Here is an 18,949-nt window from a genome sequence, read left to right as displayed (position 1 = left end):
GGAAATAAAAGCCCAACTCCAACCCTATGGATGACACATTGAATAGAGGCAAATGTGAGTGGGAAAACTTTACCACATTGAGAACTAGTGCACCTGTCGTGTGCAGGACTTACTGAATCCTTACATTTCATGCAATTGGGACCTCCTCACAGTCTGACTTAAGCACCAGGTCAGATATCCAAGTGGCCATTTCTAACAGGTGCTTATTAAAGGTGAATAATTTTACTCCAGGGTGTCCCTATCCTGGTTATAAACGCACATTTTTGTTATTGGTCTTCTTGCAAGCTAAACTGCAACATTCAGTTCTTGTAAAGGATCTCTGTGCTCCATTATTTTTAAAAGGAGAAAATGATGGTGTTTGAAGGGAAGCCAAAAATCATTCAGAAGTTGCTACATTCAACATCTCAACTCTACTGGCTGCCAATGTATCATGTGTCAATCATTGGAAAGGCCACAAAAACCTGAGACTGAGTCGGTCCTGCGTCATCATCATCATCATGTGAGGGGCTGCAGAGATTGTATTGTCTGCCCCATGAATTTCTAATTGAACTTTGAACCTTTCAGTTACTTTACAGAGTAAACATCAAAGGTTAACAATATTATTCAACCCAGTTGTCATCTTCACCATTCCGTACTATACTTTATTAACATTTTGACACTTATATTTGTATAATGATTATTCTGTAAGTGATTGACAAAATGGAAGATCATATGAGGACCTCTATTGATCCACATATGGAATGTCCCCAGTAGCTGATGTGTCTTTTTAAAAATTCATTCTTTCATGAGATGTGGGCATCACTGCCAAGATTTTTTAATTTTTATTCCATCCTTAAAGTTACAAAGCTAATGCTCTGAATGGACCGGGCAAACTCGAATCCATTCCTTGCTTGCTCCAAATTCAAAATCCAATTGAATCCAATTCATTGTCCCACAAGAAAGACAAACCAGATCCAAGCTGACAAGGTGAAGCATTGCACCCCATCTTGGGCTAGATCTGACGCTTGATCTTAGCCAAAAGGCAGATGAGCATCTGTTGCCCATCCCTAGTTGCCCTTGAACTAACTGGCTTGCCACAGCATTTCAGAGGACAATTAAAAGACAGTCACATTACTGCAGCTATGGAGTCACATGTGGGCTAGACCAGGTAAGCACTGCTACCTCTCAGCGCCAGGGACCCAGGATCGATTCCCGGCTTGGGTCACTGTCATAAATAAACTTTAGTGAAATTGATGGGGTTTTTACGATAATCAATGATAGTTTGTCACAAGTAGGCTTACATTAATACTGCAATGAAGTTTCTGTTAAAATCCCCTAGTCACCTATGCACCTAACCAGCACGTCTTTCAGACTGTGGGAGGAAACCGGAGCATCCGGAGGAAACCCACGCAGACATGGGGAGAACGTGCAGACTCCTCACAGACAGTCACCCAAGCTGGGAATCGAACCAGTGTCCCTGGTGCTGTGAGGCAGCAGTGCTAACCACTGCGCCACCACTTCCTGATCAAACATCAGAAAGCTTGCAACTCTGCTCTATTTTCTAAGTAACATTACTTGAACCCAAGTCCTTGGCACTGTGAGGCAGCAGTGGGAACCACTGTGCCACCGCACCGTTCTTGCCACAATGCCACACCTCACTGAAACCAGTTTTTCAATTCCAGGTTATTAATTGAATTTAAATTCTACAGCTGCCGTGGTGACAACTCCTGTTCCAAGAACATTAGCCAAGGCCACAGGATTATAAACCCAACAACTTTACCACTAGGCCACCATCTGTCCCAAAGCTCTTCAAAATGGACTGTCCATACATCACCACTAGTTAACTTTGGTTGGGTTTTGTCAATATTGGGGTGCTATCTGGACAAACATGTAGACAGAACACCACACAGAAGTAAGGCATTCCATTTTCAATATTAGACAAGTCTGGCTTGAATCCCAGCTCCCAGGAATGGATCAGAATAGTATTGTCAACTGCTTCCGTGCTGCAGGAGGATCAGTTGATTACCCTGCAAGAGAAGACAATATGAGAAAAAATGAACATTTATTTAAAATGGATGGCAATTGATATTTATGATGCCTACATTGGTTAATCGTTTCCACAGAGAAATTGAAGCAAAACTTTAAAAACAGAACTTAAACTAGTCTTCATTTATTTTTTTCTTCCAGGCATCAGATCCGAAATGCCTTACAACGTTCACAAATGCCCACAAGGAGAATAACTGCTTTGACATTGCAATGGATAAAAAATGAAATATAGCTGTTCTCTAACCCTTCCTCCAGAGAAAGAAAATGCTGAAGATGTTTTCAAAACTCCAAACAGTTGCCCTAATTCTAATTTCCAAAGGATTTTTCTTTTTCTCATCTGGTGAAAGTAATTTTGGCAAGAAGGAGATCAAAATCGAAGGAGATTTGGTCTTGGGTGGATTGTTTCCTGTACATGAGAAAGGCTCGGGAACGGAAGAATGTGGCAGAGTCAATGAAGATCGAGGGATCCAACGTTTGGAAGCCATGCTGTTTGCAATAGATGAAATCAATCGAGACACTTACCTACTTCCAGGTGTAAAGCTTGGAGTTCACATATTGGACACATGCTCACGAGACACTTATGCTTTGGAACAATCTCTTGAATTTGTAAGAGCATCTTTGACAAAAGTAGATGAAACAGAATATATCTGCCCTGATGGATCATATGCAATTCAGGACAACAACCCCTTAGTGATTGCAGGTGTGGTAGGTGGCTCATACAGTAGTGTTTCAATACAGGTAAGATTCATATTATTTCAGAAAAACTTAAATTAAACAAAATTGTTGAATTGTATTGGTGTTCAAATGTTGTTCGATGCAATGACCTCAGGTCTAAATCCCAGTTGATAACTGGACATGATTTTTAATTGTACACATGCTAAGTTTGCCAAATATCTTGCAAACAGAAGCATAGCATTTTGGAGTTTAGGTTCCATGCATCAGCTGTTGTTCTCAATCATATTACTCTTAGAGAAAGTTTGGGATTCTCCATTGGGTAATTTGAGGTTGGGACAGAACCTGAAGGAGAATGTTTTGCTACTTTAATCAATGACACCTCTTGCTGGGTTAACACTGAAGTTACCTCAGCTGATGTCTATACAATCCCATTCTCACAGCATATGATCCAAAGATAAGTTGCAATTACAAAATAGTCAGTAGCGGATAGTTTGATGGAAATGATATTGCTAACTAAGACCTTGGCATTTATACTGGACAGGTAGAAAAATATGAAAGGATAAATCTATGTCAACAAAACATCTTCACCAAATTAGTTAAAGAGAGCAAATAAGTTAAAGAGAGCATATTAAGTAGTAAAGGCAGTGTCAGTAATCCTAGTACCAGACAGATCAGGCAAAAGCAAGACAGAGAGCAAGGGAAGGCCAGATTAAACTGCATTTATTTCAATGCAAGAGGCCTGATGGGCAAGGCAGATGAACTCAGGGCACGGATGAGTACGTGAGACTGGGATATTATAGCAATTACTGAAACATGGCTAAGGGAGGGACAGGACTGGCAGCTCAATGTTCCAGGGTACAGATGCTAGAGGAAAGATAGAACAGGAGGTAAGAGAGGAGGGGGAGTTGCACTTTTGATTAGGGAAAACATCACGGCAGTACTGAGAGGGGATATATCCGAGGGTTCACCCACTGAGTCTATATGGGTAAAACTCAGAAATAAGAAGGGGGAAATCACTTTGATAGGGTTCTACTATAGGCCCCCAAATAATCAGCAGGAAATTGAGGAGCAAATATGTAAGGAGATTACAGATAGCTCCAAGAAAAATAGGGTGTTAATAGCAAGGGATTTTAACTTTCCCAACATTGACTGGGACAGCCATAGTATTAGAGGGTTGAATGGAGAGAAATTTGTTGAGTGTATTCAGGAGGAATTTCTCATTCAGTATGTGGATGGCCCGACTAGAGAGGGGATGAAACTTGACCTCCTTTTGGGAAATAAGGAAGGGAAGGTGACAAAAGTGTCAGTGAGGGATCACTTTGGGACCAGTGACCATAATTCTATTAGTTTTAAGATAGCTATGGAGAATGATAGGTCTGGTCCAAAAGTTAAAATTCTAAATTGGGGCAAGACCAATTTTGATGGTATCAGGCAGGAACTTTCAAAAGTTAATTTTAGGAGTCTGTAGGAAGACAAAGGGATGTCTGGTAAATGGGAGGCTTTAAAAAAGTATGTTAACCAGGATTCGAGATAAGCACGTTCCTCTTAGAGTGAAGGGCAAGGCTGGTAGAAGTAGGGAACCCTGGATGACTCGGGATATTGAGGCCTTGGTCAAGAAGAAGAAGAAGGCACATGACATGCATAGGCAGCTGGGATCAAGTGAAACCCTTGAAGAGTATAGGGGGTGTAGGAGTAGAGTTAAGAGAAAATCAGGAGGACAAAAAGGGGACACGAGATTGTTTTGGCAGATAAGACAAAGGAGAAGCCAAAGAGCTTCTACATATACATAAAGGGCAAAATAGTAACAAGGGAGAGAGTGGGGCCTCTTAAGGATCAACAAAGTCATCTATGTGCAGATCCACAAGAGATGGGTAAGATCCTAAATTAATATTTCTCATCAGTGTTTACTGTTGAGAAAAGCATGGATGTTAGTGAACTTGGGGAAATAAATAGTGATGTCTTGAGAAGTGTACATATTACAGAGAAGGAGGTGCTGGAAGTCTTAAAAAGCATCTTGGTAGATAAATCGCCGGGACCCGATGAAGTCTATCCCAGGACATTGTTGGAGGCTAGGGAGGAAATTGCAGATCCCCTAGCAGAGATATTTGAATCATCGATAGTCACAGGTGAGGTGCCTGAAGATTGGAGGGTGGCAAATGTTGTGCCTTTGTTTAAAAAGGGCTGCAGGGAAAAGCCTGGGAAATACAGGCCAGTGAGCCTCACATCTGAGATGGGTAAGTTGTTCGAAGGTATTTTGAGAGACAGGATCCACAGGCATTTAGAGGCACAAAGACTCATTAGGGACAGTCAGCATGGCCTTGTGAGTGGAAAATCTTGTCTCACAAATTTGATTGAGTTTTTTGAAGGGGTAACCAAGGAGGTAGATGAGGGCAGTGCAGTTGATGTTGTCTACATGGACTTTAGCAAGGTCTTTGACAAGGTACTGCATGGTAGGTTGTTGCATAAGGTTAAATCTCACGGATGCAGGGTGAAGTAGCTAAATGGATACAAAATTGGCTTGATGACAGAAGCTAGAGGGTGGTTGTAGAGGATTGTTTTTCAAACTGGAGGTCTGTGACCAGCGGTGTGCCTCAGGGATCAGTGCTGGGTCCACTGTTATTTGTCATTTATATTAATGATTTGGATGAGAATATAGGAGGCATGGTTAGTAAGTTTGCAGATGACACCAAGATTGGTGGCACAGTGGACAGTGAAGAAGTTTATCTCAGATTGCAATGGGATCTTGATCAATTGGGCCAGTGGGCTGACAAATGCCAGATGGAGTTTAATTTAGATAAATGCAAGGTGATGCATTTTGGTAGATTGAACCAGGGAGGACTTACTCAGTTAATGGTAGGGCATTGGGCAGAGCAAAGAGATCTAGGGGTACAGGTTCATAGCTCCTTGAACGTAGAGTCACAGATGGACAGAGTGGTGAAGAAGGCATTCAGCATGTTTGGTTTCATTGGTCAGAATATTGAATACAGGAGTTGGGACATCTTGTTGAAATTGTACAAGACACTGGTAAGGCCACACTTGGAATACTGTGTACAGTTTTGGTCACCCTAATATAGAAAGGATATTATTAAACTAGAAAGAGTGCAGAAAAGATTTACTAAGATGCTACCGGGAGAGGCTGGATAGACTGGAACTTTTTTCTCTGAAACGTAGAAGGCTGAGGGGTGATCTTATAGAGGTCTATAAAATAATGAGGGGCACAGATGAGCTAGATAGACAATATCTTTTCCCAAAGGTAGGGGAGTCTAAAACTGGAGGGCATAGGTTTAAGGTGAGAGGGCAGAGATACAAAAGGGTCCAGGGGGGCAATTATTTCACACAGAGGGTGGTGAGTGTCTGGAACAAGCTGCCAGAGGTAGTAGTAGAGGCGGGTACAATTTTGTTTTTTAAAAAGCATTTGGACAGTTACATGGGTAAGATGGGTATAGGGGGATATGGGCCAAATGCAGGCCATTGGGACTAGCTTAAGGGTTTAAAAAGAAGGGCGGCATGGACACGTTGGGCCGAAGGGCCTGTTTCCATACTGTAAACCTCTATGACTCTATGACCCTAATCATACTCTATTTGCTTAAATGAAGAAAAACTTTACGAAAGAAAGGGGGGGTTATTAGGATGGGCAATAAATGCTGGCCTAACCAACGACACCCACATCCTATGAAAGAGTTGCATTTGTATAATGTCCTTATACAAGAGTTGTATCAGGTGGCAGCACAGGTGGAAAAGGTGGTGAAGAAGGTATATGGCATGCTTGCCTTTATTGGACGGAGCATCGAGTATAAAAGTTGGCATATGGTTTTGCAGTTATATAGAATGTTGGTTAGGCCACATTTGGAATACTGCGTCCATTTCTGGTCGCCACACTACCAGAAGGACGTGGAGGCTTTGGAGAGAGTGCAGAAGAGGTTTACCAGGATGTTGCCTGGTATGGAGGGTATTAGCAATGAGGTGAGATTGAGTAAACTAGGATTGTTCTCCCTGGAAAGACAGAGGTTGAGGGGCGACCTAATAGAGGTTTATAAGATTATGAAGGGCATAGATAAAGTGAACAGTTGGAAGCTTTTTCCCAGGTCAGAAATGACAAACACAAGGGGTCACAAGTTCAAGGTAAGGGGGGCAAGGTTCAATACAGATATGCTGGGGACGTATTTTACACAGAGGGTGGTGGGGACCTGGAATGTGCTGCCAAGCAAGGTGGTTGAGGCACACACGCTAGGATCATTTAAGACTTATCTAGATAGCCACCTGAACAGACTGGGAATAGAGGAATACAAACAGATGGTCTAGTTAGGAACACATGATCGGAGCTGGCTTGGAGGGCCAAAGGGCCTGTTCCTGTGCTGTATTGTTCTTTGTTCTTTGTCCCAGGATGTCTCAAAGTGCTTTACAGCCAATGAAATACTTTAAAAGTGTAGTCACAGTTGTAAATCAAATTTTGTGACAGCCAGTTTGGACACTGCACGCTCACACATGATGGCTTATCTTGTCAGCTTGGATCTTGTTTCTCTCTCTGTGGGGGCCAGGAATTGGATTCAATTTGAATTTGGTTTTTGGAGCAAGCAAGAAATGGATTTGGGTTTGCCTGGTCCACTCTGAGCCTTGGCTTTGTAACTTTAAGAATGGAGTAGAAACAGTTTTTATATCTGTTTTCCAGTGTAGTTGATTGAGGTATAAATATTGGTCAGGGCAGCAGGAATAAATCTGCTGCTTTGCTTCACAATAATACCATGGGGTCATTTACATCCACCTCGAGGGGACTGATGGGGCCTTGGGTTACCATCTCATCCGAAAGGTACCTCTGACAGTGCAGCACTCCCTCAGTTCCGCACCAAAGTGTCAGCTTGACTTTTATGCTCAAGTGTTGGAAATGGAACTTGAACCCAAAGCTTTCTGACTCAGTGATTAGAGTGCTTCTCACTAAGTTACATCAGATTAATTGTCATTTTGGACCCGGAGTAACTAATGTTCCTGTTTGACAATGAGCAATCTGGAACAGTTAGATCACAACAGTGATTCCAGGCCAACAAATGACAAAACTACCTGGATTCTGGAAACCAACCTCATTCATCAATTCAGGGATTTGACATGTTGTGAATAAATGAGGTGAGGCTGTGCAAGTAATGAATAGGAATGACGATTGGAACTTTCAGCCTTTCACTGTCTCTGCTGTTTAGGAAACAAAGTAATAATTGGCAATGTGATTCATTCACACTCCTGAGGTTCAAAATGGTTTCATAATCTCTACATTTTAAAAAATTCATTCATGGGATGTGGGCATCACTGGCTGGCCAGCTTTTATTACTCATTCTTAACTGCCCTTGAATAGGTGTGGTGAGCTGCCTTTTTGAATCACTGCAATCCCTGTGGTGTATGTACACCTACAGTGCTGTTAGGGAGAGAGTCCCAGGACTTTGACCCAGTAACAGTGAAAGAATGGCGATATATTTCCAAGTTAGGATGGTGAGTGGTGAGAGAGGAACTTCCAGGTGATGGCATTTCCAAGTACCAGCTGCCCTTGTCCTTCTAGATGGTAGTAATCATGGGTTTGGAAGGTGTTGTCTAAGAAGCCTTGGTGAATTGCTGCAGTGTATCTTGTAGGTAATACACATGGCTGCCACTGTGCATCGGTCGTGGAGGAAGTCAATGTTTGTAGAAGGGATGCCAATCAGGTGGGCTGTTTTGTCCTGGATGGTGCTGAGCTTCTTGAGTATTGCTGGAGCTGCAGTCATCCAGGGAAGGACAGAGTATGCCACCATACTCCTGACCTGTGCCTTGTAGATTGTGGGCAGGATTTGGGGAGTCAGGAGGTGCAGGGTTCCTAACCTCTGACCTGCTCTGGTAGCCACAGCATTTATTTGGCTAGTCCAGATCAGTTTCTGATCAATGGTAACCCCCAGGTTGTTGACAATGGGGGATTCAGCGATGATAATGCCATTGAATGTCATGGAGTCATTGCTTGGCACTTGTGTGGTGCAAATGTCACTTGTCAGCCCAAATCAGGATATTGTCCCGGTCTGATTCCATTTGGACATGGACTGCTTCAGTATCAGGATTCATGACTGGTGCAATCACCACAAGGTTTGGAGTTGGGAATTTGTTGCAGTCCACCAGCTGTACCCTTTAGAGACACTCACCTCCCTCCCTCCCACCCTCCCTCCCTTCATCATTGCCACTTCCAACATCAGATGGCAAATGGTACAGAACGAATGATAGCTCCCTCTCATTTGCATGGCGAGATATTGGTTTACTGGGCGTACGATCATTGGGAGCATTACTCTGGTGAGTTTGGCTCTCTGCAGATTCCCCAGTAATTAATAGGGTGTCCCTTCACTCAGCCCAAAAATGTGACATTATCCCCTCACACCCATTCTAAGACCCCTCCCATCTTGGATGTTCAAGAGGTTTTACAAACTGCACAACAACCTTAAGAACTTCGGAATGGTGTATGTGAGGTTCATCAAATTATCAAGCAGCTGATAACCTCCCTCGTTACCCACCAAGCTCCCCCATCATCTTCCACAATCACCACCTTGTCATTTCTCTCCATCCTGTAACCTCCCCTGTTATCCTGGACCCAATTATTAGTCACGTTGACATTCCTGCTCTTCCCTCAGTGCCTTCAATGTCAATGTGTCCAAACCCCTCTCGACACCGACTCATCCCGTTCTTGAGGGAGCTTTACCATGACTTTCCAAGAGGCCCTCCCATGGGCGGCAGGGTGGCACAGTGGTCAGCACTGCTGCCTCATAGCGCCAGGGACCCGGGTTCAATTCCAGCCTCGGGTCACTGTGCAGAGTCTGCACGTTCTCCCTGTGTCTGCATGGGTTTCCTCCGGGTGTTCCGGTTTCCTCTCTCAGTCTGAAAGACATGCTGGTTAGGATGCATTGGCCGTGCTAAATTCTCCCTCAGTGCACCCAAACAGGTGCTGGAGTGTGGCAATTAGGGGATTTTCAAAGTAACTTCATTGCAGTGTTAATGCAAGTCTACTTGTGACTAATAAATAAACTTTACTTTACTCTTGATGCTCACTGCCCAGAGAAGTCTTCCACTGTCCTACAAGGGGGCACAGACATGTGTGACATGCCTATCCTTCAAACATTCCCAGGAGAGTGTGTTCCCACCCTTCCCTGCTGCTCCTCCCTCCCCTGGTCAGCATCCATTCCACCCACCCCCATCACCCCAACACCCCGCCCCCCCAACCACCACCCCATCCCCCAACCACCCCCACCCCCTCAACCACCCTCCCAATCACCCCCATCCCCCAACCACCCCCACAACCATCCCCATCCTCCCATCCCCACAATCACCCCCCCCCCATCCCCCATCAAGAAAGGAATGAAAAAGAAGCAGCAGGAAGGCTGGACACAGGAGGCATAGTTGGGGGGAAGGGGACGGGTGGTTGGGGAGATGGGGTGGATCGTTGGGGGATTGGCGGGGTGGTTGGGAGATGGGGAGATGGGGGAAGGTGGTTGGGGGGGGTGGAGGGTGGTTGGGGGGTGGAGGCAGATGGGTTGGGGATGGGGGGGGTCGTTGGGGGGATTGAGTGGGGGGATGGGGGAAGGTGGTTGGGGGCAAGGGCTCATCCCTCAGAGAGCCAAAGTAGCAGCTACCCATTTCAAAGCCATGGAAGAAGTATCTTACCAGGTGCTTCGATATTACTTGGATATCATCGTAAATGTGAACGTTCTGATTTCTAACTGGCCGATGTTTACTTTGGAGGGGGAGTTAATTCCCATGAGGGGGCCTGTAAATGAGAAGGCAGAATATGCTAATACATGCAAAACAGCTTCCTGACCTTGTTCAAGTTCAATCCACCTTTAACCCGTCTATAAAATCCCCCGACCATCATTGCCAAAGTTCATCTCACCATCAGGGAACTGATTTTTGGACCATCCACAAAGCTCCCCACTGATAGCGGGCCTAAAATGTTCTACTCCTTGCTCCAGAAAGATGAAGAATTGCTATAGGTAAAAATCTAGGAATAATTATAGAATCCCTACAATGCAGAAGGAGGCCATTCAGCCCATCGAGTCTGCACTTACCACAATCCCACCCAGGCCCGATAACATAATGCATTTACCAGAGCTAGTCCCCCTGACACTAAGGGGCAATTTAGCATGGCCAATCCACTTAACCCACACATCTTTGGTCTGTAAGAGGAAACCGGAGCACCCGGAGGAAGCCCCCGCAGACACGGGGAGAATGTGCAAACTCCACACAGACAGTGACCCAAGTCAGGAATTGAACCAGGGGCTCTGTTGCTGTGAGGCAGCAGTGCTAACCACTGAGCCACTGTGCCCAGAGACCTACAGAAATTCTAATCTCAGATACACGTTAACCTATCCCAAGTCAGGTATTCACTGAGACTGAGCAGGCAATTTGTCTTATCAGATATTTGAGTCTGGATTTCCCGTTTGCTGCATGGTTTTCAGGTGGAATGCAGATATAGGGAAGAGAAAATGAGTGAAGATCCTTGAATCTTCATTGACTTTGATGCCTAACCAATATTTCATCATCATTTCCTGTAGTCATTGGAAGCTGCCATCTTACAATACTAGCGGTTCAGTGGGTAGCTTTCACACTTCTGCGTCTGTCAGCGGAGTTAAAATCCTGCTGCAGGCTCTTCAACATAAAAATCAAGGCTAACAGCCCTCTGCAGTACTAAAGTGCTGCGCTGCCTGAGGTGCTGTTTTTCAGATTAGATGGTAAAAAGAAGCTCAATTCCTGGGGTGGATCCCATGGAATTATTCAAAGACGGGTAGGGAGTTATTCCCAGTGTCTTGGCCTATATTTATTCTTCAATAAATATCACATGACTATACTGGGATCTTGCTGTGCATGAACAGGCTGCTATGTTTCCTACATTATAATAGTAACTACATATCAGAAGTATTTCATTGGCTGCAAGATGTGCTGCAGAAATAAGTGCAAGTACTTTTGTCTGACCATCCCAAATTGTGTCAATTTATTGAAACAAGGGGCACTGTGTGGTGATATTCTATGACCTGTCATTATGGTGACAGATAATCACTCCCATATCTAGAATGGGCATATATACACCTGTACACAATGGACATATATACACCTGTACACAATGGACATATATACACCTGTACACAATGGGCATACGCACCTGAACACAATGGATATCTGCAATAATTCCTCAGAAGCAGAAATCCCTTCATCAAAACCCCGTTATTTACCAGTCTGACAGCAGCATACCGAGTGCTTTCAGTTCGTAGTCTACACTCGGAGTCCCAGAGGAACTGACACTCCAGGTTAAATACAAAGCAAGAGGCTCCCTGATTGGCCCATCAATTTGGCCCTTAATCAGGGAGCTCTTTTTGGGCCAAACAATTGAACCAACTCAAATTAACGGGGGAACAAATTAAAAAGGGGCAGCTCCCCAAAAGGAAGGGGCAACAGCCCGAAACAAAGGACAAATTAGAAAGGAAACTTAAAACATCAAATTAAAATGTGATTAAAGGGGTGCCCTTATTCAGGGATCTCTTTTAAGGTACCAACATAATAAACTAACTCAAACTAACTTAGGGACAAATTAAAAGGGGCAGCTCCCCAAAAGGAAGGGGGGGAACAGCCCAAACCAAAAACAAAGTCGAAAGGAAACTTAAAACATCAAACCAAAAGGTGATTATCGGGGTCGATAATATACCCCAGCCCCTGCGGCGCCCAGCGGTCGCGGAAGGCGTCAACCACGCCCGTGGACACCGCATGCTCCCTCTCCAGAGACACCTGGCCGCGAATGTAGCCGCGGTAGAGGGGTAGACAGTCGGGATGGACGGCCCCGTCGATCGCCCGCTGCCTGGACCTATTGATGGCGCGTCTCGCCAGGCCCAGGAGCAGGTTCACGAGGAGGTCAGCATCCCGAGTGCCCTTAATCAGGGAGTTCATATTCTAACAGGTCAACCTCAACTGCCTGATTAAAGTCATTACAGCATCCACATCTGTACACAATGGGCATCTACACCTGTATACAATGGACATCCACATCTGTATACAATGGGTATACACATATACAGATATGATGGGGTGTCCTTGGTTGTACGGCCCTGGAGAAAATGTGAAAGTCAATTTAAAGAGCCAGACACAGACACGTGTTAAAGCCTTGCAATGTCCTTTTCTCCCCTCACTAATCTTCTTTGCTCCTCCCAATCACTTTGCCATTTTTTTTTCTTTCTACCATCAATTGTGGGTCTGCTTTGCATGTCTCACCGCCTCCTCACCTGCCCCGGGAGGGAATAAAGGCTGTAGGGAATTCCCACCCTATCTTTGCTTCATGGATGAAGAGGAGAAGAAATGAGTTTGTGCTGGTGAGGCTGCCCCAGTCACACACCGCACCAACTCTCTTGTGCTCCATATCTGAGGCTGCAGCAAGAGCTCCTCTTAACTGCAAGTGCCTGATGATGAGCTGCAGCCTGAGGCCAATGGTGTGATTGGTGGCTGGGCTTTGAGACAGGCAGACAGTTCTCCAGCATTAACCTCATTTCAATGTTTTAATCCTTCACCAATTGTTGAACTCCTGTGCAATATTTAGTGGCTGGAATGTATGTCAGGGTCAAGGCTTGTCACCAGCTGCTCCAAGAACATTCAAAAAACCTTTACTTTCACTTAGCCAGTCAGGAAGACCAGAGTATTCATCACCAATATTACCCACCACACCCCCACTGCCGCCTCCTGCCCTCCTCTCAATTTCTGACATTAATCAGCCCAGTGTAAGAACTGACCAATTTATTCACCTCCCCAACAACCAAAGTGCCTCACGGGTGCTAACTTGGTGATGACAACACTCAGCCAGACGCTAATGAGACCCAACCACCAAAATGGTTTGGTTCAAGCCTTTTGTTAATGCTAGTGGGATAAGTAGCTTGTTCACAGCAAAAGAAGGCCACCCCCTCCCCCCCCACCCTCACTTCTCATGTTGTCACCTCTTCACTGTTACTAACCGTGCCTGCAACTATCTGGACCTCATATCTGGAGTTCTTCCCTTAAACCCCTCCATGTCAGCAACCCCTTCTTCTTTAGGAACCTTCTTAAAACCAACCTCATTGATCGAGCAGTTTGTCACCACTCTTGATATTTCTTCCTTTGACTTGACATTCGTTCCTATGTCTTTGTGAAGCAGCTTGGAGGAATGGCGCTGTATAAATGCAGGTTGTTTTAGCATGTTGAACATCATTAAAATAATCATCTCTTCATTGATTTGCATTTAATATATATTTAACATTATTTACAGGTAGCAAATTTGCTTAGGCTCTTCCAGATTCCTCAGATCAGCTATGCTTCAACAAGTGCAAAACTCAGTGATAAAAGCCGCTACGATTACTTTGCAAGAACGGTACCTCCTGACTTTTATCAGGCTAAGGCCATGGCAGAAATTTTGCAGTTCTTCAACTGGACTTATGTGTCGACCATTGCTTCGGAAGGCGACTACGGAGAAACCGGAATCGAAGCCTTTGAGCATGAGGCACGGCTTCGAAATATTTGCATTGCTACGTCAGAGAAAGTCGGCCGTTCCACCACAAAGAAGTCCTACGATGGCGTAATACAGGAACTGCTCAACAAAGCCAACGCAAAGATCGTTGTGCTTTTCACACGAGGTGACGATGCCAGAGAGCTTCTGGCTGCAGCTAGCCGATTGAATGTTTCTGGTTTCACCTGGATTGCCAGTGATGGATGGGGAGCTCAGGAAATTGTAGTCAAGGGAAATGAACAGGTTGCCAATGGTGCGATAACCCTTGAGCTTGCTTCTTACCCCATTAAGCAATTTGATAAGTACTTTCAAGGCCTCCACCCTCACACCAACAAACGAAACCCATGGTTTAAGGCATTCTGGCAACAGAAATTTCAGTGCATGCTCCAAAGCAGTCGATCGCGTCAAAAGCTGTGCGACAGGCGGCTCTCAATCAACAACTCCAACTATGAGCAAGAGACAAAGATAATGTTTGTTGTCAATGCAGTGTACTCAATGGCACAAGCCTTACACAGAATGCAGCGGATATTGTGCCCGAACACCACCAGACTCTGTGATGCCATAATGCCACTGGATGGAAAGAAGTTATACAAAGAATACTTAATCAAAATTAACTTCAGTGGTAAGAACTTTATCTGTGTCACTGTGACTGGCATAAATGATTAGAGCAGGCATGTCATTATTGTACATTTTGGTTTGTTTTACATTTTTTTAATGCTCTAGATTCAGGCCACTGCCATTAGTGAGCAAGAGCTTTCAATGTCCAGACATTACCATTAAATGTCAAAGTGAACTGGTTAGATTATCTCTTGTAGGAGGTGGCCATTCTTTGCACTTGTGTGGCAAGAATGTTACTCACCACTTATCAGCAAAGACTGCTTCATTATTTGAGGAGCTGTGAATCAAACTGAGCAATGCAGTCATTGTGAACATCCCCACGTCTGGGTTTATGAAAGAGGGAAGGTGATTGGTGAAGCAGCTAGTCTTTTAAAATGTAAATATACAACTAAGATTCCCACACACAAAATAAAAATCACCAAGGATGGATTAGACAAGAAGCTAAAGGAACAAAAGGGATAGGATTGGTCTTCGGCAGTAACATGAGTTGAGCTAATTGAGAATCAGCATTCTACACTACGCCCATTTTTAATTCTTAAATGTTTCTTATTCTATGGTTAAAAATGATATGTTTTGTACTGTAAATTTTTGAGCTGTTCTAAAACTGGTGAGACAACATGGAACAGTAATCTTTCAGCGGACAGCAATATACATCATGTATAGAAAAATTACCCCATTGAAGGATACATTGAAAAAGGTACAGAAAATTATGAATTGAAATGTCATAATGGAGTTAAGACACACACCAAGTATAATGGTAATAAAATGCATAAAATTTACTTTCTGTTTGAGACACACTGTAGGAGCTTTTTCAGCGAACCATATATTATGGGGGCTTTAAGCGGGAGATATCTCTATTAATTATAGCTCAGCAAATACAAAGAACACACAGAGACAGTAAATTCTGGGTGAAGACGTCATTTTATTTTGCCCAGGTCTGGTCCACACACGAGGGAGAGCAGTTTGAGGCAACTCAAATCACTCTAAATTACATTATTAAGACGTACTGCAATTATACATTTTTCAGAAATCATTTGCCCGTCTTATTTTCGTCTTAACTGAATGCGCCAATCATGAATTATTAGATATTTATAATATGAATTATTTACCTTGGCCAATAACATCTTACTCTCTGGCAGTGTGAGAACTCATTGGTCCGTAGAATCTGCTGTCTCTTAGCAACCCCAATTACATAGGTCGTAGAGTTCAAAGGTGCCTTTCCCACTGTTTCTTTAGCAACTTCAATTACGTAGGTCATAGAGTTCAAGGGTTCTTTTCTCACTGTGTGCTGAGCAATCTCTTATCGGAAGAAATTGAATTATTTCATTCCAGTGTCTGGGAAATTTGTGCTTTCTATAGCCTATACTGATAAAAACTGTGCTCTGTGGCTGTATGGTTCTTAAAGAATGTGGTTCATCTTACTCAGCTTTTATCCCATTATGCCTTGGGGCAGTCTGTAGTTGGCCAAGGTGTACGTTTTAATACAGAATATATAAAAACACACGTTTAAATTTTCTAACAATGGTTATATGTGTTTCTCTGCAAAACAGTACCTTCATAACATTGAATAAAAGCGAATTACTGCAGATGCTGGAATCTGAAACCAAAAGAGAAAACGCGGGAAAATCTTAGCAGGTCTGGCAGCATCTGTAAGGAGAGAAAAGAGCTGACGTTTCAAGTCCAGATGATCCTTTGTCAAAGCTAAAATGCATAGAAAGTGAGAGATATTTATACTGCAGGGGGAGAGAATGAAAGATGAGTCATAGCCACAAAAACCAGGGCAAAAGACTGCTTGCTAATAGCTGTCCACAGAGAAAATAAAGGGTGTGAATGGCCAAACGGCAGAGCCATTCACACCCTTTATTCTCTCTCTGGACTGCCATTAGCAGTCTTTTCCCCTTGGTTTCTGTGGCTATGACTCATCTTCCTTCCAGTGTTTTGTGTTTCATAGAAATAGATCACTTTAATAATCATTGTTAACGTTTCAGGTCATTACCTTATGAAAGGTCATCGACCTGAAACATGAACTCTGTTTCTCTCTCCACAGATGCTGCCAGACCTGCAGAATATTTCTGCAATATTTTGCTTTTAACTATTCAGTTATTAGCTCTTAGGCAATAACTAGCTTGATTTTTCAGGTTTAAAGTATATTTTGATTCAGCAAACATCTTTACATTCACAATTTTTGAGACCAGTTGACACTGAATAAGTATAGTTTATCTCACTTGTCTAAAATTTTTTATTGCATGATATTGTGATGCAAATATACAAAGAGTTTAATGAGAAATTGATCCACTGGGTGACATGCAGAAGGAAGGAATGCAGAGGATGAAGGTTTGAAACTGGAACCTGATAGAGATATGCAGAAGCGTAAGAGATATCAGTCCCTGGCTTCGGAATATGTGAATGATGATCTCCTGGGTTCTGATATAAAACAGAGGAGGCTCACTGAGCAACAAACACAAATTAAATAAAAGCAAAATGCTGCGGATGCTAGAAATCTGAAATAAAAACAGAAAGTCCTGGGTAAACCCCAGAAGGTTTGGCCCAGCACTCATATTGGGCAGAATCACATTGGATTTGATTTGATTTGATTTGATTTATTGTTGTCACATGTATTCGTATATCATGAAAATTATTGTTTCTTACGCACTAATACAGACAAAGCATACCGTTCATAGAGAAGGAAAGGAGAGAGTGCAGAACATAGTGTTACAGTCATAGCTAGGGTGTAGAGAAAGATCAACTTAACGTGAGGTAGGTTCATTCAAATTTCTGACAGCATCAGGGAAGAAGCTGTTCTTGAGTCGGTTGGTACGTGACCTCAGACTTTTGTATCTTTTTCCCGATGGAAGAAGGTGGAAGAGAGAATGTCCGGGAAGGGTGAGGTCCTTAATTATGCTGGCTGCTTTGCCGAGGTAGCGGTAAATGTAGACAGAGTCAATGGATGGGAGGCTGGTTTGTGTGATGGATTGGGCTGCATTCACGATCTTTTGTAGATCCTTGCAGTCTTGGACAGAGCAGGAGCCCATACCAAGCTGTGATACAACCAGAAAGAATGCTTTCTGTGGTGCATCTGTAAAAGTTGGTGAGAATCGTAGCTGACATACCAAATTTCTTTAGTCTTCTGAGAAAGTAGAGGCGTTGGTGGGCTTTCTTGATGCAATGTGAAACGTTGGGGGGAAGTCTCCCGTCCTGCCCGCCACAGAAATTGTAGCGGGCGGGGGGCTGACCACTCAAATGTCCATTGACCTCAGGTGGAATTCTCCAGTTTTGGGATGAGCACAGCCGGAGAATCCCACCAATTAACTCTGGGAGGGATCCTTCAGCCGCGCACACCCCAAGACCGGAAATTCCCTCCCGAGCTCAACGGACCTTTAAATGAAATTTCTGTCTCGATCGCTATGATGGAAGAATTTCGGCCTATTTTTTTCTCTCTCCACAGTTGCTGCCAGACTTGCTGAGTTTTTCCAGCATTTTCTGTTTTTAAACTCAAATGAAGATTGGGTGCAGCCTCTCTGGAGACGTGGTGAACGGCTGGTATAACAGTGGAGTTCACTGCAATGTTTTGCACAAACATTTGAGGGAATTTCCCATCGATGCATAGCATCCATGGAGACATGTCTGCACCTGGAATATCTCCATCCCTGTGGTCACCAGGTAAGACAAATCCATTGGCGGTTTCCAGAGGGAATTTTGGATCGGATTTTGAAGTACAGTTTATTGTATACCTCAGAGCATCAAGACGACATTCCATTGACTCTCTCTCAGTGATTTGGGGATTCATCTCCTTCTGATATGACAGTTCTCCAGCTAATCACTAAAGATCAGAATTGTGCTCCCTTGCTGATGGAGTAGGTGATAGGCTTAAACACAATGAGGCTTAAACACAATTCTTTGGTGGCAGTTGGAAAGCAGAATCAAAGAATTATAGAATCATACCATGCAGAAGAGGCCCTTCGGCCCATCAAGTCTGCACTGGTACATTAGAAACACCTGAACTCCCACCTAATCCCATCTGCCAGCTCTTGGCCCATGGCCCTAAATGTTATGATGTGCCAAATGCTCATCCAGATACTTTTTAAAGGATGTGAGGCATCCCGCCTCTACCACCCTCCCAGGCAG

At 43.8% G+C, this 18,949-nt stretch overlaps 1 protein-coding gene across 2 annotated transcripts in view; it reads left to right on the top strand.

Annotated features, from left to right (window-relative positions):
• The first annotated feature begins 2,289 nt into the window (after window positions 1-2,289).
• Window positions 2,290-18,949, top strand: part of grm3 (glutamate receptor, metabotropic 3) — an 82,018-nt gene continuing 65,358 nt past the window's right edge. Inside the window, exons 1-2 of one of the 2 annotated variants that reach the window (XM_078235987.1) lie at window positions 2,290-2,763; window positions 13,970-14,828. In XM_078235987.1, the coding sequence (XP_078092113.1) occupies window positions 2,290-2,763; window positions 13,970-14,828 (1,333 nt within the window). The remainder of the gene's footprint in view (window positions 2,764-13,969; window positions 14,829-18,949) is intronic. The other variant, XM_078235988.1, reaches the window with a different exon arrangement.

The sequence above is a fragment of the Mustelus asterias genome, chromosome 19 (assembly GCF_964213995.1).
Source record: "Mustelus asterias chromosome 19, sMusAst1.hap1.1, whole genome shotgun sequence".
NCBI lineage: Eukaryota > Metazoa > Chordata > Chondrichthyes > Carcharhiniformes > Triakidae > Mustelus > Mustelus asterias.
This window is presented reverse-complemented; position numbering and strand designations above follow the sequence as displayed.